At 44.0% G+C, this 24,564-nt stretch overlaps 1 protein-coding gene across 2 annotated transcripts in view; it reads left to right on the top strand.

Annotated features, from left to right (window-relative positions):
- hs1bp3 (HCLS1 binding protein 3) overlaps positions 1-24,564 on the top strand; it is a 124,482-nt gene that overhangs the window by 16,261 nt on the left and 83,657 nt on the right. For both annotated transcript variants that reach the window (XM_078541542.1, XM_078541541.1), the window contains exons 3-4: positions 20,073-20,280; positions 22,446-22,647. In XM_078541542.1, coding sequence (XP_078397668.1) covers positions 20,073-20,280; positions 22,446-22,647 — 410 coding nt within the window. The remainder of the gene's footprint in view (positions 1-20,072; positions 20,281-22,445; positions 22,648-24,564) is intronic.

Raw genomic sequence — 24,564 nt, 5'->3', positions numbered from 1 at the left:
GGAAGGATGTGATTGCACTGGAGGAGGTGCAGAGGAGACTCACCAGGATGTTGCCTGGGATGAAACATTTAAGTTATGAAGAGAGGTTGGATAGACTTGGGTTGTTTTCGTTGGAGCAGAGAAGACTGAGGGGTGACCTGATCGAGGTGTACAAGATTATGAGGGGCATGGACAGGGTGGATAGGGAGCAGCTGTTCCCCTTAGTTGAAGGGTCAGTCACAAGGGGACGTAGGTTCAAGGTGAGGGGCAGGAGGTTTAGGGGGGATGTGAGGAAAACCTTTTTTACCCAGAGGATGGTGACAGTCTGGAATGCACTCATGTGTCGATGCAGACTCAATGGGCCGAAGGGCCTCTTATGAGCTGTGTGGTTCTGTGATTCTGTGATTTAAACATGAAGATGCCCATTTTAAATTTGTTGTTAAAGAGCTGGGATTAAGGAGCCAATAATGTAGCTTAGTGATGGGTGAGTAAGTCTTGGTGAGGGACTGGACACTGGCGTTTTGAAGTTTATGGAGGATTGGGAAGTTGGTCATTGAAATACTTGAGTTTGGTCATAACAAAGGCAAGAATAAGGGTATTGGCAGCAGATTGGAGACAATGTTATGGAGGTGCTCGTGTGCTTTCTTTGTGATAGAGAAGATATGAAGTTTAAAATCAACTTGGGGTCAAATAAGGCATCTGCAGACATTCTAATTCAGGATGAGGCAGCAACCAGCAAGGGGGGGTCAATGGAATCAATGTGAAGATGAGGTTTGTGATGCAGACTAAACTCAATAGCTTCAGACTTCCCAGTGTTTATTTGGAGAAGATTATGGCTCATCCAGGACTCCGTTTAACATGTAGTCTGACAATACAGAGACAGTGGAGGGATGAAGGGAGGTGGTGGAGAGATACAGCTGGGTGTTACTAGCATACATGTGGAAACTGAGCCTAAACCTGTGAATGATGCCAAGGAACAGCATGAAGAGGAAGAGGCAAAAGATTTGACTGGGGCATGGTGTATGCCATTGGACAGGTAATTATGGGGTTATCTCCTTTAGCCAAACCCTAAATTGTACATGATAGAACATGCCAATGAGGTGTGTTTGAGATTGACGCAACAGTGTGGGGAAAACAAATGATCAGTTGACACATTGGTGTCCGTCCTTTCCTGGGGATCTACACCAGAGGGACCCTTGAATGATGTAAAATAAAAATGAGATTGTGGAGTGAGTTGTGCCTTTAATTATTCCACCCCGTATTTTCCTGAGACTTTTGTGGTTGCTCTAGCCAAAAGCATTTGGGTAATTTTATCAGCCTTTGCTCCCATTAAAATCAACAGCAATTGCGATTTTCTTACATGTAAACCACTTTTCACACTGCTGAATTAAAAATAATGGTGCTGGTGGCCTGGAAAAAGCATGATTTATTGCTACAACACTGGAATGCAAAACGGAGGTCTGAAAACATATTGGCCCCGATCTTCCGATCAGGATCGGAAATCCTATTTCCAACCCTGATCAGACAAAACAAAAAAATGCATGCTTTTCTTCTGAGCGATCTTCCAATGGAGGATCCTTCACATCCAACTCAGTGCAGCAAACCTCATAGGGAGCAGTGCGGAGAATCCACGCAGACGCTTCACCCCCCCCTCCCCCCCCTCCCTTACCGCATTAGCTGCCGTATTCCGGTAAGTAAAGAGTTTAAATGCCCCAAACCTCCTTTGGAAGCAGCTATGGAGAGAGGGTAAGGGGGTAAGGTGGCAGTTGAGTGAGTGGATAGGTAAGTCGGGCAGAGTCAGGATAGGGCTAGTCAGGTTAGGTCGGGGGTGGGGGGGCGGTATTCAGAGGGGTTAGTCAGGAAGGGGAGTTAGTGTAGGTGATTAGGGGTTGAGTTGTATAGTTACCCAGGAGTTAGGTATGGTTTTTTTCCTGTCTAACATTTCCTGAGTAACTATCCAGGTGAGTAAGTCAGAACTGTCTGAAGTCTCCGACTCTAACTTAGAGTTGGAGGATTTGTGAAAGGTCCTGGAGAGCAGGGGAATTGCCCATCGGAAGTTCAAACTTCTCAGGCAATTCCCACAGAGTCATTGCATTGGGGCTTCTGAGGGGTCCCGTAACACATCTTCCGGGGCACCTCCAGTCTCCAGCTATCCGGAGACCGGAAGATCTGGGCCGATATATTCCATGGTGTTCTTTATTTTTTACTCTGAACTCCATTGTAATTTTGTGATGGTGACTATTCTTGAACTGTCTCAATCCACACAAGGAACAGAGGCAAGTTTTGATCATTCGTTTAATCAGCCAAGTCAATTATTTTTCTTAATCGGCTGCCGTGGGCACCCGGGGTACTTTAGCAGGGCATTAATATTTATTATAAAACTCAATTTTGTAGATTAAAGGTTATTTAAAAAGTTTCACTTCCAGTAAATGCAGGTTCTCGAACAGAGGATTGTGGGGTCACTGGACACACAATAACTAGAACATGGAGCTGTCGTCTCACCTTGTGGCAACAGCTGACCTGCCTTGGGTTCCAATTAGGCATTGTATCAAATTGGTTCTGTCTTAAGGCGTTACCATCAGCTTTGATCAGATAAAGGCTCACATTTAATTCTAGTTTGTACATCTTCACCACGGTCATTGACTTGAAAAACTGCACAGACACCAGTTTTAGATGATTAGCAGACTCTCTGGATAAGTTAATGGCAAATGCACCATCTTGCAAAGTATGCTGCATACTGATCAAAAAGGTTCCAGGTTTGACCTGATCTGAGTTAACTGACCTTGGTTGGAGGTGATTGAGTGCTATGCATTTCCTTGGCCTCCCTGATCTGGGGGAGGAGGGAACTCAACAACCTTTATTAATGTTAATAGGTAAACAGTGACCTGGGCTGGAAAATATATGCGTGGATATTGAGTGAGCACAAGGTTGGACGCAGCTCTGATGCCTTCAGTGGATGTACAGCTTATCAACTCTTCCTGCAAAGCTCAAGTGAAAAATGGCACCTTGAGCAAATTACCCACTGTTGCTTTTTCCTAATTCCTTTAACTTAACTCATGACAGAAAAGCAGGTGATCAGCTATGAAATGAAGCCTGCACATTAATGCTTACCATTAGTGAGCTCTTGTGCCAATGGACTAATCAATTCCCCTTAACTAAGTGCTACATAAATGCAAGTTTTTGTTTGTACTAGGCTTGAGAGGCAATCAAATACTTGAATTCTAATATGTACAAACTTCATGATTGGTTCAGTTATGAACATAATGTTATTTTTCTCAAAGGCTGGTAACTATAGATTTCTGAGGGTAATGTAAAAGGGGATGAACTGTGAACCAGCCTTTAATTCAGACTAAGTTGAACAAATTGAAATATTCTGGGAAAGGCATATAGATTTTTCTGGCACCCACAGTTAAGCTTCAAGGCGATTTAGACAGGTTGAGTGAGTGGTCATATACATGTCAGAAGCGTGTAATGTGGATAAGTGTGAAGTTATCCACTTTGGTAGGAAAAACAGAATGGGAGAGTGTTATTTAAACGGTGATAGATTGGGAAATGTTGATGTACAAAGGGACCTGGGTGTCCTTGTACACCAATCACTGAAAGCAAGCATGCAAGTACAGCAAGCAGTTAAGAAGGTAATTGGTATGTTGGCCTTCATTGTGAGGGGACTTGAGTATAGGAGCAAGGATGTCTTATTGCAGCTGCAGAGCCTTGGTGAGACCACACCTGGAGTATTGTGTGCAGTTTTGGTCTCCTTACCTGAGAAAGGGTATACTTGCCATGGAGGGAGTGGAGTGAAAGTTCACCAGACTGATTCCTGGGATGGCAGAATCATCATATGAGAAGAGATTGGGCTGACTAGGCTTGTATTCACTGGAGTTTAGAAGAATGAGAGGGGATCTCATTAAAACATACAAAATTCTGACAGACTGGATGCTGGGATGATGTTTCCTCTGGCTGTGGGATATCAAACAAGGGGTCACAGTCTCAGGATATGGGGTAGGCCATTTAGGACTGAGATGAGGAGAAACTTCCTCACTCAGAGGGTGGTGAATCTGTGGAATTCTCTACCACTGAAGGCTTAAGAAGGAAATAGATAGATTTCTAGACTCTAAAGGTGTCACAGGGTATGGGGAGAGAACAGGAGTACGGCATTGAGATGGAGGATTAGCCATGATCGTACTGAATGGCAGAGCAGGCTCGAAGGGCCGAATGATCTACTTCTCCTATTTTCTATGCTTTGCATAATGGAGACAAGAAGTTGGGAACAAGATGTTGTTCTCTGAACTGAGTCTGTTTGAAAATTACTCAACAAAGTGGCATTGCTTTTAATGAGTGCTTTTTGGTGATTAGCATCATCTTCTTGAGTTCTCTGCTCAAAGGCAGGTCCAATCCACAGCGCCGTGATCTCCACCATGGATAGGGCAAGGAGGCAGGTCCCGAATCTTATCACAGCTGGAACAGGGATCAAACCTGTGCGGTTGATACCAATCTGACCCACATTGGCCGTCCAGCCAGCTGAGCCCACCGGGCCCCAACAGAATCCAAGTTGCTGTGGCAATATACATGAGTATGCATGTTGAAGCCTGGAGCTATGGATAGGAATGGTAGAGGCTCCAAGTTTCTTTCCATCACTTGGCTGACCAGGAATCTCTCGTGCTCCTATTGTCTGCCATTGGTGGACGTTGGAAGGATTTACAAGTTGACATTCAACCTGTTTGGCCGCGTTATGAATGCACCTTCCTTGACCATCAATTCCTGGAGTGGGACTTGAACCTGAGGCTGGGACGCTACCCACTGCACTACAAGGCCTCTGATTAGCATCTACTGAAAGGAAGTTTGTTGTGTTAATGTTTCCGTAGAGACCAAATTTTAAAAAAGAACTCAAACTTCCGGTTAATAGCTAAAAAGATGACATGATATGATTTCATGTTTTAAGACTGTAACTAAAGACTAAATGCACTATTGATTAAACATTTTTTGTAGCCAACATATAGCTTAAAACACAGAATTATGAGGGGCGTAGATAGGATAGACAGGAAGGAACTTTTCCCCTTGGTGGAGAGATCAATGACCCAGGGGCATAGATTTAAGGTAACAGGTAGGATGTTTAGAGGGGATATGAGGAAGAATTTTTTTCACCCAGAGGGTGGTGGGAATCTGGAACTCGCTGCCTGAAAGGGTGGTAGAGGCAGAAACCCTCAAAACATTTAAGAAGTATTTGGATGTGCACTTGTGATGCCATGGCATACAAAGCTATGGGCCTAGTACTGGAAAATGGGATTAGAATAGTTAGGTACTTGTTTGACCGGCGCAGACTCGATGCGCCGAAGGGCCTTTTTTGGTGCTGTAGACCTCTATGACTCTATAACAGACACACTTCACAGATATACTTTATACTGTCCTTTAAGTTGGCATTCAATTCTCCTGGGACCAGTCCTAGTTGATTCTTAGCTCCTGAGGGCTTACTTCTGTTCTTCTCCTTTCTTGGCCTGGGAACATTTAATCTCAGAACCATCGTTCACAGTGAAGTTTCCCCTGCCAAGAGATTCTTCCTCAAGCACAAGCTAGGCAAGTCTTCGAGCTTCATTTTAACTCCTCGTGAATTTGGTCTTTTCAATCTGAGCGTGAGCCGCCACCTGCATTCTTGTACGGTGAACCACAGTGTCTTATTACATGTAGCTGTGCTCCCTGTCCTGTATCCTGGCAGACTAACCTTGCTTGTGAGTTTTTAGGGATACCTTAGGGACTCTTTCGCTCTCAAAGCTCACCTCCATGGTAACATGAATCACATGGGCCTTGCATTTAGCTAGAAATGCTCTTTGGCTATTCTTGAGACTCTAATTCTCTTTTATCTTGGATGTAAATGGACAGTATAGAGCACAGCTGTTTTCAACCCGACATTCTCAACACTTTTCTGGGACTTTGGAGACTCCGTCTCCACTGTTAACACACAGACTGCTGCCATCTTCTCCAAGTGTAAACACCTCACACCTTTTTCCCAGTAAAACAATCTGGGCCTTCTTTAATCTCCAACAATTAAATCCACTCTTGCTGTCGGGCAGACTGCAGAACAAGTCACATGACCCCTTCATTGCACCTTTAGTTAAATACACTGTCCCAAAATATCACAATCTTAAACCTCATAATTGTAACAGGAGTCTGACCACTAGAGGGAATAAGCTCCCAACAAAATATGTATTTTCTTAATATGTAAGATATTCATGCACCTTGGCATTTATTAATAGAAGGCTTGCTAATGCAATGCTGTTATGCACCGTCAAGTTATTTTGTTTTGAGATTCCACGTGTGAGGGTGGTTAAGATCACCCATTATATCTCCAAGCTATTAATATCTACCATTCATGCTTTGGTCTACTGACCTGAAATGAAGTCAAAAGAGATGGGAAAACACATTGTTTTGATTATCTGACTGTTTATTGAGACTTCCAATCTGACCCATTCTTGCTCACCTGGATTTGATACAATGCCCAAGCCGTCTAACCAGAGGAACGTGCAATGATATGTTAAGAACCTACCGTTCATTCAAAGCCACAATTCAGTATTATTTTCGAAGTGTCTCTTGTGTATTTTAATTGCTTAATTCAAATCATTGGGCATTATTTTTTTGTTTTAAGAAAAATGCCTAGGGATGGGCAATAAATGCTGGCCCGGCCAGCGAAGCCACATCCCGTGAATGAATAATAAAAAAACAATGGCAGATTATGGCATTTTTTAATTTATTTATTGATCACTAGATCTAGGAATGAAATGGAACAGGCTGCTAGGGTGAAGTTGTGCCGCCCTAATCTTTTGAAGAAAGTGGATGATTTTAAAAGATCTTGACTTCTGGGTGATGGGCCGGCAGAGAATTCTGGTCAACGATGTATTCTGGTGCCAGACGCCCCCGACCCTGCCAGTATTTTGAGACCCTGGCCTCATTTAACTTTGGCAGGCAAGCTGCAGGGTGCCAAACGGGTCTCCCAATACAACTCGCCAGACTGGAGGTCTCAAGATAGGGCTTGGACAGCTGCCAGCAAGCTGGGGTAGTGATCACAAAAGAATAGGAGTCCCATAGTGACAGCAAACACAATAGATTTTGTGGACCGGGGCCAAAAGAAATAATACAGCATTTGCCTTTGTCAGCCCTCTTTGGTTACATAGCCTGTGGACTGCTCATGATCCATCAGTTCTGACTAACATTGTCACTTGAGATCCAGTTTACGGCACAGGCCCTTGTTAATATTGAAAATTGGGGTCTTATCACCCGAAACAAGGGGGTTTTTTATGTGCCCATGGCTGGCCACATTCAAAGTGGAGGCAGCTGCATTAACTGTTAATGGGGTGGTAAAGCTACCAACTCCATTTTGAGACTGTTACTACTTCATTAACAGCTAGCGAAGGTGGCACAAATTGATCCATTTAAATGATTGGGTCATACCCATGAATTAACCCAGATGGGAAATGCTCAACTTTATGCCATCAGCTGAAGTTGCTGAATAGAGGTTTGGCCCACTACCACAGGGAGAAAAGGTAGAACAATCAGCAGGGTTACTACAGGTCACTCTTGCCAGAGACATGAGACTGTACTGGTCCACGCAATTGAACATAGCCCATAATATGGGGGTAGGCTAAGTAACATTTAGATTGAAACATAAAATGGTTTCAAAAAAAATTGAGAGAACTTGCAAGGAAGCACTTGGACCTAGAAATTATTTTGCAACAGCATGAACTAGGTGCAGGCCATGATCTGTGTAGGCCCAAGGCACATAAAATATTGGAGTTCTGGCCCCATTTAGATGAGCTGGGATTGTCCCCAGGCAGCTCCCTGGTGAATTGGCATTTTAAAAAAATATTCTTTCAAGGGATGTAGAAGTCACTGGCAAGACCAGCATTTGTTGCCCATTCCTAATTGCCCTTGAGAAGGTGAGACTGAGCCGCCGCCTTCAACTGTTGCAGTCCATCTAGTACTCGTATATTGTTAGGAAGGCCGTTCCAGGATTTTGACGCAGGGACAATGAAGGAACAACAATGAAGTTCCAAGCCAGGATTGTGTGTGGCTTGGAGGGGAGTTTTCAGGAAGTGGTGGTTCCCATGCATTTGCTGCCCTTGTCCTTCTAGGTGGTAGAGGGTATGGGTTTGGAAGGTGCTGTTGAAGGAGTGGCAGCAGTGAATCACTCTACGTTGGTGTTGGAGGGAGTAAATGTTGAGGGTGGGGGATCGGGGTGCCAGTCAAGTGGGCTGCACTGCCCTGGATGGTCTCATGCTTCTTGAGTGTTATCGGAGTACACTTATCTAGACAAGTGGGGAGTATTCCATCACACTCCTGACTTGTGCCTTGCAAGTGGTGGACATGCTTTGGGGAGTCAGTTTGTGAGTTACTCAGAAATCCGAGTCTCTGATCTGCTTTTGTAGTCACAGTATTTATTTTTGGTCCAGTTCAGTTCTTGGTCAGGATGTTGATAGTGGGGGATTCAGCTATGGTAGTGCCATTGAATATCAAGGGGAAATGGTTAGATTCTCTCTCTTGTTGGAGATGGTCATTGCCTGGCGCTTGTGTTGTGTGATTGTTACTCCTTACTTAACAGCCCAAGCCCAAATGTTGTCCAGGTCGTTTTGTATATGTTATGACCACAGCCGGTGTTAATTGCTGTGCAAACCAAATTCCGGAGGGAAACTTGGCTTATGGACCATGCCTTTTTTTTTGTATTCTGAGAACGAGAAGGAAATGTACTGATCTCAGCAGCAAGAAGTCCAGTAACACTTTTGGGATTTTAAAAAATTATAAGTAAAAGTTTTATTAACTAGAAGGAAATTAAACTTAAGCACACAACATTACAGTTACACATTAGTCTTACAAAACATGCCATCAAAAAGGGTCTGTACTTGGTCAGACCCACAAGTAAACACGAGGCAATACTCCTTTCATAGATGTTTAAATTCCAGTGATATTACCCAAGGAAAACTGCTGTAGCTTTAATGAAGGCATACCACATGACCTTCTAAAGTCCCTCCAACCCTACTGTGGAAATCCAGAACTTCAGATCAAGACTGCTTTTTGCAGCCCAAGACTTTTCTGGCTTAACTGGATGGCTGATTCAAACTACATCTTCTCCCAGCCCAGGTTTCCAGGAGACCTTCCTCACATAGCCAACACCTACCAGCTCCCTTAAGCTTTCCGCAACTCTAAAATACCTTTCTCCCCCTTTCATCTCAGATTCCATTGTTCTCATGCCTCTTTGAAACTCAAATCCTTCCAAACATAAAATCTTTCATGTTTCCATTTTGCCTCTGCTTTTGGGTCAATAAAATGTAATATACCCTCTTCTATTTACCTATGGAACTCCTGCAAGGGTGCAAAATTGTTTCTTGCCACTTCTGAATTGCCTTTGATATTCAAACAAATCCTCAACTTACCTAAAAATGCAAATGTTAGATCCAACCTATCTTATTGCAAATGCACAAACCTAACACCTCTATCCTTTCATGTTTTAAACCACCTAGACAACCTGTCTTCTAGTAACCTTCCTCAGCTTAATTAAATCATTTACACACACGCACGCACGTGCGCGCACACCATTCTTCACAGAATAACAATATTCCCCAAAATATTTTTTTGAAAACATCCATTCTCTCACATATGGACACAGACTACTTCAATATCTGAGGAGTTGCAAACAGTGCTGAACATTTTGCAATCATCAGCAAACATCCCTGCTTCTGATCCTTATGATGGAGGGAAGTCACGTTGATGAAGCAGCTGAAGATGGTTGGGCCTTGGACATTGGTCACTGTGTCAATGGCAGTGGCTTTCTTAAGGGTCACTTGTTAGATCGCGTGTAAATCACATTTTCCTGAAAACAGCTCCTTGATGCGAGATGGACAGGCAGACCAAACCTTCAATGAGGAATCTCTGCAACTGCAAATAAAGGGCCTAACATGTTCATGGTATGGGCCCTAGACATCTCTTTCTGCCTATACTAATATGCTGGCTAACTCACTTCCAACTTGGCTGCTTGCGATGTGCCTGAAAAATGCTGCCTATGGATATCTGGATTTGGAAGGTTCCCAACCTGCATCTCCAGATTTTCCCTTACATTTCTGTAAATCTCCAAACAACTTTTCTAATCTTCTACGATTAAAATATGAAATGTGACTCAGCAGCAAATTATTGGAGTCGATTGTCAGCTCTTCATTTGTTCCCTCCACCCATCCTTACCACGACCATCGAGAAACATCCTAATTTTCGTTTCCATGTTTTATACAACAATACTTATTAATATGGTGCCTTTAGCATAAAACATCCCAAGGTGTTTCAAGTGGAGGAGCGAGTTGAAAATATAATCATAAGCTGGCCTTTCATACGCCCCCAGCATGTTCTACCAACCAATTAGTTCGTGGTTGATGTGTACCACGACCCTATAAGCTGCTTTTCCCTTCCTATCCCTTAAGATCCTTCCCTAACAACTTCTATTGAGCTTGAAAAATTCAATTGACTCAGCCTTTTGGGGTAGAACATGCAAGATTTTCACTGCCCTTTGTTTGAAAGACTGCTTCATGATTTCATTCCTAAATAATCAAGTGCTAATTCTGAGACTATGCCTCCTTTGTTTTGGATTCACCCACCAAAGAAAATTGTTTATCTTTCTACGCTATCAGAGTTGTGTATTAAACATGTTGATTAGTTTACCACTCAACCTCCTAAACTTCAGGGAATACAAACCAAATTAATGCTTCCCTCCCTCGAATTTGATCCTTGATGATATTCTGGTGAATCTGCATTATATCCCTTCTAAGGTCATTCTGTCTTTCCAGAGGTGCTGAGTACAGGATTTGACTAAGCTGCAATTGAAATGCATCTTCATTTTTGTATTCAAGCCCCCTTAATATGAAGGACAATGTTCCATAAGCCCTGTTTGATTACTCTTTGTACCTGTGCGGTAGCTTTTCATGATATTTATGCGAGCACCTAAATCTTTTTGCTCCTCCCAGTATCTCATCATTAAAAGAACTATTCTGCCTTGAACCCAAACTGATTGATCTCGTGACTCTATCTGCCACATCTTTGTCCACTCACAAATTGTATTTGTAACTTCCTGTTCCCATCTACACATCATTCTGTGGTCTAGCTGCAAACTTTTCTCACTTCCTCTTTGTTCCCCTTTTTGTTGCAGTCTAGCTTTATATATCCAGCAAGAAAGTGAGCAGGAACAGGATCACACAGAATTACAGAATATTTACAATGCAAAAAGAGGCCATTCGGTCCATCAAGTCTGCACTGGCTATCTGAAAGTGTATTCTACCTAGTTCCACTCCCTTGCCTTATCCCTGTAACCCTGCACATTCTTTCTTTTCGGATAGTCATCTAATTCCTTTCTGAATACCTTGATCGAACCTGCCTCCACCACCCTTTCAGGAAGTTCTTTCCAGACTCCAACCACCTTCTGGAAAAAAATTTTCCTCATATCACTTTTACTCCTTTTGCCAATTATTTTGAATTTACGTCCTTTAGTTCTTGATGTTGTCTTGAATGGTAACAGTTTCTCACTATTTACCCTCAAGATCTTGAATACCTCTATCGAATCTCCTCTCAGCCTTCTTTTGTCCAAGGAAAAGAGTCCCAACCTTTCAAATCTATCCTCATAGCTACAGTTCTTCATCCCTGGCAACATTCTTGTGAATCTCCTGGGTACTCTCTCCAATTCCCTCGCATCCTTCCTCAAGTATGGTGCCCAGAACTGGACCTTTGCTGACATTTCTCCTGCTGCAGTCCAGGGGCATTGAGGCAATTATACCACCTCCACTGCAGTTCCCAGCTGAGATCAACCTATTCTTCATCTTTCAGTTTTTCTTTCATATACAATTTTTCTTGCATTATCTCTAAAAGCCAAGGTATTTACCTGCTCAATTATAGGTATCTTCTGTTGTGGAAAAATATTGCTCAGATCTTCAAGACAGTGAAGGAATGGCGATAAAGTTCCAAGTCAGGATGGTGTGTGACTAGGAATGAAACATGCAGGTGGTGGTGTTTCCATGCATCTGCTACTTTTGTTCTTCTAGGTATCAGAGGTCAAGGGTTTGGAAGGTGCTGTCAAAGAATCTTTGGCGAGTTGCTGCATTCTGTCTTGTAGATGGTACACACTGTTGCCACTGTGTGTCAGTGGTGAGGGAGTGATTGTTTAAGTTGGTGAATTGGGTGACGACCTAGTGCACTGCACGGTGTCAAGCTTCTTTAAGTGTTGTTGCAGCTGCACTTGTCCAGGCAAGTGGAGAGTATTCCATCACACTCCTGGTGGACAGGCTTTGGGGAGTTAGGAAATGGGTTATCACATAATTCCTGGCCTCTGACCTACTCTTGTAGTCACAGTATTTATGTGGCTGGTCCAATTCAGTTTCTGCTCAAGGGTAGCCCCAGGATGTTGATTGTGGGGGATTCAACAATAGTAATGCCAGTGAATGTCAAGGGAAATGATTCGATTCTCTCCTGTTGAAAATAGTCATTGTCTGACACTTGTGTGGTGCAAATGTTACTTGTCACTTATCAGCCCAAGCCCAAATGTTGTCTAGGTTTTGCTGCATGTGGAAAGGGACTGCTTTAACATCTGAGGTGTTATGAATGGTGCTGAACACTATGCAATCATAAGCGAATATCCCTGCTTCTGACTTTATGATGGAAGGAAGGCCTTGATGGAATAGCTGAAGATGATTGGGCCTAGGACACTACCCTGAGGAACTCCTGCAGTGATGTCCTGGGGCTGAGATGATTGATCTCCAACAATCACAATCATCTTTTTTTGGGCTAGGTATGACTCCAACCAACGGAGAATTTTCCCCCTGATTCCCATTGATTCCAGTTTTGCTAAGGCTCCTTGATGCCACACTCGGCCAAATACGGTCTTGATGTCAAGGGCAGTCACTCTCACTTCACCTCGAGAGTTCAGCTGTTTTGTCCATGATTGGGCCAAGGCTGTAATGAGGTCAGGAGCCAAGTGATCCTGGCGGAACCCAAGCTGAGTGTCAATGGGTAGGTCATTGTTGTGTAAGTGATTCTTGGTTTCGCTGTCAATGACCCCTTTCACCACTATGCCAATGATCGAGAGTAGACTGATGGGGCAGTAATTGGCTGGGTTGGATTGTCCTTCTTTTTTGGACAGGACATATCTGGGCAATTTTCCACATTGTTGGGTGGATGCTGGTGTTGTAGCTGTACTGGAACAGCTTGGCTAGGAGGGCAGTTAGTTCTGGAGCACAAGTCTTAAGCACTAGAGCTGGGATGCCTTTGGAGGCCATAGCCTTTACTGTGAGCTGTGTGCTCAGCTGTTCCTTGCTATCATATGGAATGAGTTGAAGTGGCTGAAGATTGCCATTTGTGATGCGGGGGACCTCTGGAGGAGCCAAGATGGATCATCCACTCGGCACCGCTGGTTGAAGGTGGTTGCAAAAGCTTCAGCCATGTCTTTTCCACTAATGTGCTGAGCTCCTCCATCATTGAGATTGGGGACGTTTACTGCTGGACATGGCAGGGCTGCAGAGCTTAGATCTAATCCGTTGGTTGTAGGATTGCTTGGTCCTGTCAATAGAATGCTGCTTCCACTGTTTGGCATGTACGTAGTCCTGTGTTGTAACTTTATCAGGTTGGTGCCTCATTTTTAGCAATGCCTGGTATGACACTTGACATGTTCTCCTATACTCATTGACCCAGGGTTGATCCCCTGGCTTCATGATAATGGCAGAGTGAGAGATATGGCAGGTTACAGATTATGGCCGTGTAGTTCTGCTGGTGCTGATGACCCACAGCACCTCATGGGTGCTCAGCTTCAGCCTCTGGATGTGTTTTGAATCTATTCCATTTAGAACGGTGGGAGTGTCAAACATTGCAATGGAGGGTGTCCTCAGTGTCAAGACAGTACTTCATCTCCACAAGGACTGTACAGTGGTAACTCCTACCAACACTTCATGGACAGATATATTTCCAACAGGTAAATTGGTGAGGACAAGTTCAAGTAAGTTTTTTTTGGTGTTGATTCTTTCACCACCAGTTGTAAGCAGAGTCTGGTGGATATGTCCTTCAGGACTCAATCAACTCAGTCGGTCGTGGTGCTGCCAATTTACTTCCAGTGATGGACTTTGAAGTCCCCGACCCAGGGTACATTCTGTGCCCTTGCTACCCTCAATGCTTCTTCCAAGTGGTGTTCAACATAGAGGAGTACTCAGGAGTCATCAGTTAAGGGAGGGCAGTAGGTGGTAACCAGCAGAAGATTTTCCTGCCCATGTTTGACCTGATGCCACAAGACTTCATGGGGTCCTCTGTCAATGTTGTGGACTCCTGGGCCTCTCCCACCTGGCTTTATACCACCGTGCCATCACTTCTGGTGGACCTGCTCTGCTTGTGGGACAACACATAACCAAGACGTCTGGGATACAGGAGGCATTATGATTTTGTGAGAATGACTACGTCGTGCTTTTGCTTGACTAGCCTGTGGGACAACTGTTCCAATTTTAGCACAAATCCCCAAATATTAGTGAGGAGAACTATGCAGTGTCAACTGGGCTGGATGAGCTTTTGTCGTATCTTATGTCTAGATTGATGCTGAATGGTCTGTCCTGTTTTATTTTTATTTGACTTTTCCATTGAGGTTTGATACAACTCATTGGCTTGCTATGCCATTTAAGAGTCAACTATATTGCTCTTGGACTGACCGGTGAGGATGACAGATTTCATTCCCTAAAGGACATTAGTGAACCAGATGCATTTTTGCAACAATCTGGTTGTTTTACAGTCACCGTTACTGACAGTATTTTATTCTAGATTTTAATTAATTCATTGAATTTCAATTATCCCTGCAGCCGTTGTGGGATTTGAATTCATGTCTCCTGAGCATTACCTCAGCTCTGAGTTAACAGTACAGTACAAACAAGGTACTTGTTCGACTGGCACAGGCTCGATGGGCCGAAGGGCCTTTTTCTGTGCTGTAGACCTCTATGACTCTGAGTTACAGTCCTATTTTGATACCATTCCCTACTCTCCTAGCCAGTTTTCCATCCTCCATAAACCTGAGCTCATCCAAAACTCTGCTTCCCTATCCTAACTTGCACCAAGTCCTTTTCATCCATTAGCCCTGTGCTTACTGACCTACATTGGCAGCCAGCCCACTGTCACCTTTAATGTTAAAATTTTCATCCTTGTGTTCAAATCCTCCCTATCTATGTAACCCACCTGCAGCCCTCTGAGAACTCTGCGTTCCTCTAACCCTGGCCTTTTGTGCATCCTTCACTTCCTTCACTCCATGAGACCCTAAACTCTAGAATTCCTTCATTTCCCCACTTCTCTCTCCTTTAGGACACTGCCTTAAAACCTGCCTCTTTGACCAAGCTTTAAGTTGCCACCGAATATCTCCTTTAACTTGGCGCTAAGTTTCGTCCAACTGCGTTCTTGTTTGTGTTTTTATCCTAGGTAAAGAAACTATATAAATACAGGTTATTAGTGGTAGTGTTAACCCTTTGGAGGAAAATCTTCTGCTTTAACTTTGAGGAGCTCAGTTTACTGGCCGAGTGTATTAAATTTGAAAATACTGTATCCCAGGGGTGCACTTGTATAGCTGATCCAGGGTAATGGAAATCTGGAACACTCTTCCAACCAAAGCTGTTGAGGCTACATCAGTTTAAAATTTTAAAACTGAGATTGGTTGGTTGTTATTATTGTGGCGACCTTCCCTCTCGTAAGATGATGGTTTGCACCATGGTGGTCAACTCTATGTTAAACATTGCCTGGTGTGACTCGGGAGTCCCACGCTGGCTTGGCAGTCTCTGCTGCATTTGCTGCAGAGGAAGACCATGCGCTGAGATTCGCTGGCCTCTGTTTTCTCTGGGCCCTCTTCTTGACCAGTTGGACTTTTTTGTTTCTGTTCGCCTCTTTCAATGCCCTTCTAAACAGTCACTCTCCAGAGGCCTCAGTCATCAGTGACGGTCTCCCAATTGTCAGTGTCAATGTCAGCCACCTTCATATCTCACTCGCAGGAGATTGTGACCCAGTGGCTAATTCACAGCTCAGAAGGTGGTTGGATATAAGGCAGCCATCCATCCAATGAACAGACCAAGCCAGCACAGGCATCGCTGGTTTAACCATGAGTATATGCTGATGGAATTAACATAGAGGGCCTCTGAATTGGTGACCTTGCCCAGCCAAGGATATGTCTGAGACAGTGAAGGTGGAAACTTCAGCCTTTTCCCCTGCCTACCATAGTTGTCCAGGCCTCACTACTTTAGAGGAGTGCAGTGGGGACACAGGGTTGGGAGACTCAGAGTTTGGTGTTCTCAGTCAGGTTGCTGTTGTCCCACACACTCTTACTCAGCTTGGACATAACAGCAGCAGCTTTTGCGATGCGTGCATTGATTTCAGCATCATGTTCTGCTTGGACTCTACTCTTTTGCTGACTGTAACCCTTGCTCAGAGTGTACCTGACACATTACATCTAGTACATGTACAATCAAAGGTAAAATACTCCTGTATTATATTCAGATGTAAACATTTAAATTTATTTGCCTTGTTTGCATTAATAGAGCAGATGTCATGATTTGAGGAAACCATTAGATGGCACCAAAATCATTTGCTGTTGAAGATTTTAAGAGAACAGTTTTTTCAGAAGCATATTGGAAATGTGCCAGGCTCTGCATTTCTGGCCTCCAGACTACAAAAAGAACATTGCAGCGCTGGGGAAAGTGCAGAAAAGATTTAAGAGGCTTTTTACCAGGAATAAAAGGATGCAATTACCTGGAAAGATTGAGTTGTCTCTGGCTCTTTTCTGAGAAAAGAGTAGACATAATAGAGGCTTTTTAAAATCATGAAGAAGATTATTAGGGTGGGTTTGGAGAAACTGGAGCCCAGAATGAGAGGGAGCATAAATGTGACTGATCAAATGAATAATCTGGCAGTAATTGGAACCCTGAGAATGTGGGACTCACTACCACACGGGAGTGGTTGAAGGTAGCAGTTTGGTTTGGTTCATGGGGAATATGGAGACATGGACGTGTAGTTGAGATGAGGCTTGCGTGAAGAATAAACACCGGCATAGAGCGGTTGGGCCAAACAGCCTGTTTGTGCCGCAGATTCTGTGTAGCCCAAGTAGGCTACCAGGGAAGACAGTGTGATGGTGGGGGATGTGAAAGAAAAAATGGAATTAAGTCATGGTTTGAGCCCTGGGTTGGGGAGTGGGGGTGGTGGTGGGGTAGTGGGGAAAGGCAGTTACGAAGGTTGTCGGAGGGTGCAGCAGTGAGGTTGAAACACAGTGAGTGACTGACCTATGTGTGGTGGTGAGGGAGGAGATAGGATGGTAGCAAGAGTGAGTCGGGGGGCGGGGAAGGAGGAGAGACTGGGGGAGAGGAGGGCAAAGCATGACTTTCTGCCCCTTGAACCCTGACCTGTAATCCTTGTCCCCTGGTTGTCCACTCGACCTGGACAGGCTTTCTGGCCTTCAGGCCCCAAAGCAGCATCAAAAGAATCGACACAGCAAAAGTGCAGCCATAGGCAGTGTTGATGGATGACTGCCAGACACATCAGAGTTTGGGGTGTGGGGCCAGTGTATTGGCAGAAAATAAAATAAAATAAAAAGGGAACAAGTTTAGTGAGAAAAGTCAATGGAGGAGGCTGGCTGGCTTGATATGTTTGCTGAAGAAAGTGGGAAGTGCAGATCAGGCTCAGAGGTTTGAAGCTGAAACCTGACCGAGAGTATTGCGTAGAACTTGGAGCAAAAGTGCCTGAAGAGGAGCTCCAGAACCTCTTAAAGGGGGCAACATTTTAAAATGAATCAGATTGATTTAAATTTTATATGTAGTTATGTACTCCACCTTATCACGGACTTCCACTTTACCCTTTTCCCCCCACCCTTCCCATTTGCACTTGCTCAAAACCTATTCCATTTCCAACTTTTCCTAGCCCAGGTGAAAGGTCACTGACCTGAAAGGTTGGGCAGGATTTTAACTATCCCCCACTGGTGGGTTTGAAGGTGGAGTTGGGGGGGTTGGGAGGGGCGTGTAAAATCCAGTGAGCGGCCTTCCTGTCCCCAACCTGCCAGTCCTGACCTGTCTGATACCTTTAAGGGGGTCAGGGGTAGGCATTGGGATCCCCTCCACCCTTGGGCCTGTTGAGGCTCAATTAATGACCGCCAAAAGGGCCTCATCCCACCACCTCCGGTATTTTACCCACAACAGGGAGGGGGAGGCACATGCCATGTGGGAAACCTGGCAGCTTTAACTGCACGGGCAAGGGGCAGGGCAGGGGCAACCTCCTTCAGGCCAGTTTTATCTCCTAGTTCTTTGATTTAATATTCATTCTATTCTTGAGCCTCCTTCCTAATCTCAGTCTCTGATTGGCATGGGTCCGTAATTGGTATTTAAATTACGGGCTATTGGGAGAATCCATGTGACTTGAAGTAGTTATATTTACAGCGATATGGCTAAACTGGTTATAGGTATGTTTTCCCACTGAATCACTAATTTTACAGCACCAATGTCAAAAAAAAAGTTCTTTGTCCCTCTGATTTTTGTTTTTGAAGTCCGGACTGCAGGTATCAATGTGAGCATGGCTATTTTTGAGGCCTGTATGGCATAATTGGCAGTTCAGTATATATGATGTTTGGTTAGCTAACGTTTTATGAAATAATACAATTTTTAAAATCCTGTGTGTATTTCAACACTCCAACTATAACTCCAACTAGATTAAGTGGTTTCTAAGGAATCTTGAGTTATTTGGATGGTGGTGCAGATGAGGCAACTTCTCTTATTCTGACGTAAAACCAGTGAAATATTGGCAGTGGATTTGGTTGTTAACTTGTCCATCTACTGGTAAAGAACCAGTTGCCACTTCTGTGGTTAATAAACAGATATGCTGGTGTTAGCCCAATCCTTCCTCTGGGTCAAAACCCTGGAACTCCCTCCCTAACAGCACTGTGGGTGTACCTACACCTGATAGACTGCAACGGTTCACCACCACCTTCTCGAGGGCAACTAGATGAGCAACAAACTCTGGGGTTGCCAGTGATGCCTTCATTGCATGGAAGAATAAAATAAAACTCACTGTGTGTAGAATTGAAAGCAATATCTGTCTATATGAAATGTACTGTACACACAAGGTTACGGCCTGGATTTTACAGGCCCATGCGTGGAGAGATTCACCACTATTGAGGGTCGCAAGGGCACCACAACTTGAGCGATCTTACGCTTTGAAATCCACAAGTTACCGTCAGCTTGAAACGGGCTCCAAAGGAGCTGATGCTGACAGTCCCGCTGCTCCGATTCTGAAAGTGGCAGGGACCATGAATTCGACAACTTTGCCCATTTGCCCTTAACTTGCATGGATCTTTGTTAGAGCTGATAATCGCAGGCGTGAATCAAGGCATTACCCCTCTAAGTGCTTATGATCACATTGAGAAAATGAACAGATGGTGAAAAAGTTTTTCATGAACTCTTTCCCTCCCCACCCACTCTCCGCCCTGCTCCTCTCTCTATCCCTGGCTTCTCTGGCTCCTGCACCCCCCGGCTCCCCACCACTCAGTCTCGTCGATGTCAGAAACAGCTTTTGACGGAGGGGGAAGAGGAACCGGGGTGGAGGTGGGGGATCGTGGAGAGGAGTCAGGTTACCTTAATACCTAAACGGACCCTGACAAACTTTTAGAAACCGTTATAAAAACGTGATACGTGTTTTATAATACGTAACAGTTCTGAAAAGTGTCCTAATTGTTTAAAAATATTTTTTTTAAATTATGTAAAAAAAAAACTGGCTTGTCATTTACCTGAAGACTGACGTCAAGGGGCATGTCTTTGGCTCATGACATCACAAGGGGCCTGTATTCAGTGGCAATGCTGGAAGGCCTCTCTGCTTGTCCTGACAGGCCCAACCGCAGGTAGAAGAGGGAGTTTTGCTGCAGTCGACAATCAAGGCAAGTATCTTTTTTTTTGGCCAGTCAGTGGCGAAGGACTCCGCTTCGCTACTGACAGGAAAATCCAGGCCCATGTGTCAGTTAAATACTTACTGGTGTAAGGTGTCGATGCTTGGAAAGTAGAGGGCCAAAATAAGTTTGTTTTTTTTCTTTACTTCAGTTATCCAGGAAGTACAGTGAGATTGACGATTTGTGTCAGAAGCTGAGCACCCAATATCCGAAGACAAACCTGCCCTCCATGCCCAGAAAAGTTTTATTCGTAGGGGAGACTGATATCAAAGAAAGAAGAGTGACGTTTGATGAAATCTTCAGATTTATTGCCAAGGACGCAACCCTAGCATCAAGTCCTGAGTTGATGGACTTTTTAGGTAATTATTTCAGACTGTGAAGAAATTTACGAGGCACTTTGCAGAAAGCGGTGTTCATTTGTGCCAAATCACCGGGGCGGAGCACTTCCTGCACATGCTCAGTCGCAGTCTGTGTCAGAACGTCAAATTGTTTTGACTTCATTCGCGGGATGTGGGCTTCGACAGTGCTATCAAGCGGCACTTCCTTAGCAACAACCTGCTCACTGATGCCCAGTTTGGGTTCCGCCAGGGTCGCTCAGCTCCTGACCTTGTTACAGCCTTAGTTCAAACATGGACAAAAGAGCTGAACCCCCCCCCGAGCTGAGGTGAGAGTGACTGCTCTTGACATCAAGGCATCATTTGACCGAGAGTGGCATCAAGGAGCCCTAGCAAAACTGGAGTCAATGGGAATCAGGGGGAAAACTCTCCGCTGGTTGGAGTCAGAGTCATCCCTAGCACAAAGGAAGATGGCTGTGGTTGTTGGAGGTCAGTCATCTCAGCTCCAGGACATCACTGCAGGAGTTCCTCAGGGTAGTGTCTTCGGCCCAACCATCTTCAGCTGCTTCGCCAATGACCTTCCTTCCATCATAAGGTCAGAAGTGGGGATGTTCGCTGATGATTGCACAATGTTCAGCACCATTCGCAACTCCTCAGATACTGAAGCAGTCCATGTCCAAATGCAGCAAGACCTGGACAATATCCAGGCTTAAGCTGACAAGTGACAAGTAATATTCACGCCACCTAAGTGTCAGGTAATGACCATCTCCAACAAGAGAGAATCCAACCATCGCCCCTTGATGTTCAATGGCATTATCATCGCTGAATCCCCCACTTTCAACATCCTGGGGGTTACCATTGACCAGAAACTGAACTGTACTAGCCATATAAATACTATGGCTACAAGAGCAGGTCAGAGGCTAGAAAGCGTGCAATGAGTAACTCACCTCCTGACTCCCCAAAGCCTGTCCACCATCTACAAGGCACAAGTCAGGAGTGTAATGGAATACTCCCCACTTTTCTTGGATGAGTGCAGCTCCCACAACACTGAAGAAGCTGAACACCATCCAGGACAAAGCAGCCCGCTTGATTGGCACCACATCCACAAACATTCACTCCCTCCACCACCGACGCACAGTAGCAGCAGTGTGTACCATCTACAAGATGCACTGCAAGAACTCACCAAGGTTCCTTAGACAGCACCTTCCAAACCCACAACACTACCACCTAGAAGGACAAGGGCAGCAGATAGATGGGAACACCACCACCTGGAAGTTCCCCTCCAAGTCGCTCACCATCTTGACTTGGAAATATATCGCTGTTCCTTCACTGTCGCTGGGTCAAAATCCTGGAACTCCCTTCCTAACAGCACTGTGGGTGTACCTACACCACATGGGCTGCAGCGGTTCAAGAAGGCAGCTCACCACCACCTTCTGAAGGGCAACTAGGAATGAGCAATAAATGCTGGTCCAACCAGCGAAGCCCACATCCCGTGAATGAATTTTTTAAAAAAAGCTCAGTCTCTGCTTTTTGCTCAGTTAGCATCTCTAATGTGGTGATGGTGGTGGAACACTACAATCAGTTTCGATGCTTTTGAATCAGGAAGAAGTGATATCTGATAGGATATTTTTTCCCTATCTAGTGGTTTCTTTTGGGAAGTGTCCTGTGTACATGTTGGATGAGAGAGGAGGGGAAAAAAAAATCACTCAAGTCTGTTCCGAGTGTGTGTTCTTGCTCTACGTACCTGCCACTCCTCTCACTCATTGAAGTTGACCAACATGGCATCCATAATACTTTGCCATGGAGTACTTAGTTAGAATATGAAGGAAGGGAAAAGCTTGGGACTGGAGATCGGGAAATTAAGAGAGTTAGAAGTGAATTTTGGAATCCAATTCATGTAGTGTATAACCATCATCATCGTCACTGCTCCACCTGTCCTTAAATCAAGTCTACAATAGTTGACACAGTGGAACGAGTTGAAATAATATGTTTCTTTAAACCTTTTCTACTTCCCTTGCTGGATGTATGCAGTATTATTTTGCCCAGTGTGATAGGGTTCTCAATCTGTTCAAGATAATATTTCAAAATGTCTGCTACAAATAAGACTTTCTCTTTAGTTGCTGGCATTTTATATTTAGTTTGTCAACTTGCCAGTTGTAGAACAATTAATTCACTTTTTTTCTCAATAGGGGCAAAAACTAAAGACCTTGGTGATTTGAAATTTAAAACTGAAAATGCTGCCGATGAGGAATTGCAAGAAGATGAAGGAGAGTCTGGAGATTTCTTCAACCAAAAGAATTCTAAAGATAGTGGTACGCTGAGGTCATCAAACACCCTTGCCCCTACAGTACAGAAACCAGTAGAAACTTCTGATCCACTGGGCATTACTAGGTAAAATGATTTTTTTAATGAGAAATTATTGAATCCACTGTGCTTTGCTATGTTGATATTTGGATGATGTAGTCTACTGCATCAAAAGTTGAATTAATTTTAATTATTTTTCCAGCTATCTCATTGGAGAACAATTGTTATGGAATAAGAGATGTTTCTCTTCAACTGGATTTGTGTACTCTCTTTGCCCTAATCAGTGTATGTTGCTCTTGAAGTGTACTCATTTAGTATTAATTAAAATCTACACATATGCAGCAACACAAAATTCAAGATCATTTGAGAACTGATTAAAACAGGCAAACACCTTAATGCATTTTGTCCCTCCGTTATCTTTCACTGGGACTCTTGCACTGTTAGCCCCGATAATGAAGTGGATTATGTTAGTGTTTTTCCAATAATTCTAAAGCTCTCAGTGATATTGGTGCACACGGTCAATAATTTCAGAAGACAATAATGATAACAATTTGCATTTATATGATACCTTTTACCTTATTGAAAAAAGGAACATTTATTCTAAGTGTTGGTCACATGCTAGATATAGTGTAAAATTGGTGTTCTTCGATCATGCATCAAACCAAAACTTCCCTATTCCAGAGATGTCATTTCTCAGGATCCTTTAGTTGTGGGCAATGGGTATGATTTCTTATTGTCCTGATTCCAGTACAGCAGAACTTGGAAACCTATTAGCCATGGGTAATTGTACGAGCAGGGATTTCTGTGATGAACTCTCTGGTTTTCGCTCCATAGAGTTCCAATTTTTTTTTTTGGTCTGATGGTTCATAGAATCTTACTGCACAGACGGAGGTTATTCAGCTGTTTGGAAGAGCCCTCCCAGCTTTTCCCCATAACCCTGCAAATTAGTCCTTTTTCAAGTACATGTCAAATTGTCTTTTGGAAGTTCCTCTGGAATCCAATTCCACCACTCATTCAGGTTGTCTATTCCAGATATTAACAATCCTCTGTGGAAAGGAATGTTTCCTTGATTCCCTTCTAATTCTTTGCCAGTTATTTTAAATCTATGACCCCGTGGTTACCAATCTACTGGCCAGTGGAAATAAAGAAGGTAGGAAGTAACTATCAAAACCCCACAAAATTTTGAAGGCCTCTGTTAGATTTCCCCTTAACCCTCTTTGCTCTAAGGAAAATCATAGCTTCTCCGGTCTCTCCTCATATTTGATGCTCCTCATGCCTGGTATCATCCCAGTAAAACTCCTCCAAGCCCTCTCCAGGCACTTGACATCTTTCTTAAAATATGGTGCCCAGAACTGTGCATAATACTCAGCTGAGACATAACCAGTGATTTGTAAATGTTTAGAAAGACCTTCTTGTCTTTATATTTAATGCCCCTGTTTACAAACCTAATTATCCCATACATTTTCTTAATTGCCTTCTCAAGTTACCCTTCCACCATCACAGATTTGTGAATATGCCCCCCAACCACCCCATTGAAAATACTGATTAGATTATTCTGCCTCTCTGTAGTGCTAAGTGTGAGGGTGAGGTGAAGCTCCAAATGGTAGCAGTGAATCTTGATTGCTGGACATTGCTGAAGTATGAGTGATGGGGGTGTGGTGCACTGAACGGTGTTTGAGGTAATGGTACCATGCTCGGATATGGCATTTGAAAATGCAGCCACTGACCTTGACCACTTGCACAAAATCATTGAACTTTTGCGGCACTGCATCCAGGTCCTTCGGGCTCAACTCCTGCCATTGACCAATCTGCTATTGCCTTTTGAGCATGTGGCCGGAGGGCCTTCTGACTTCCTAAGGATACAGGACATCTCGCCTCTTTTGCAACTGCTCCACCAAGGCCTGCAGAACACCGTCCGAATACCTTGGAACCTGCTCTCTCCCGTGTTGTGCCATTCTTCACTGTTTCCCAGGGCAGATTAATTTCCTGCACGACTGCCAGCAT

Source organism: Cetorhinus maximus, chromosome 5, assembly GCF_964194155.1.
Source record: "Cetorhinus maximus chromosome 5, sCetMax3.hap1.1, whole genome shotgun sequence".
NCBI classification, from domain to species: Eukaryota; Metazoa; Chordata; class Chondrichthyes; order Lamniformes; family Cetorhinidae; genus Cetorhinus; species Cetorhinus maximus.
Note: the sequence above shows the minus strand (reverse complement) of the source record. Positions and strands in the feature narration are given on the sequence as shown.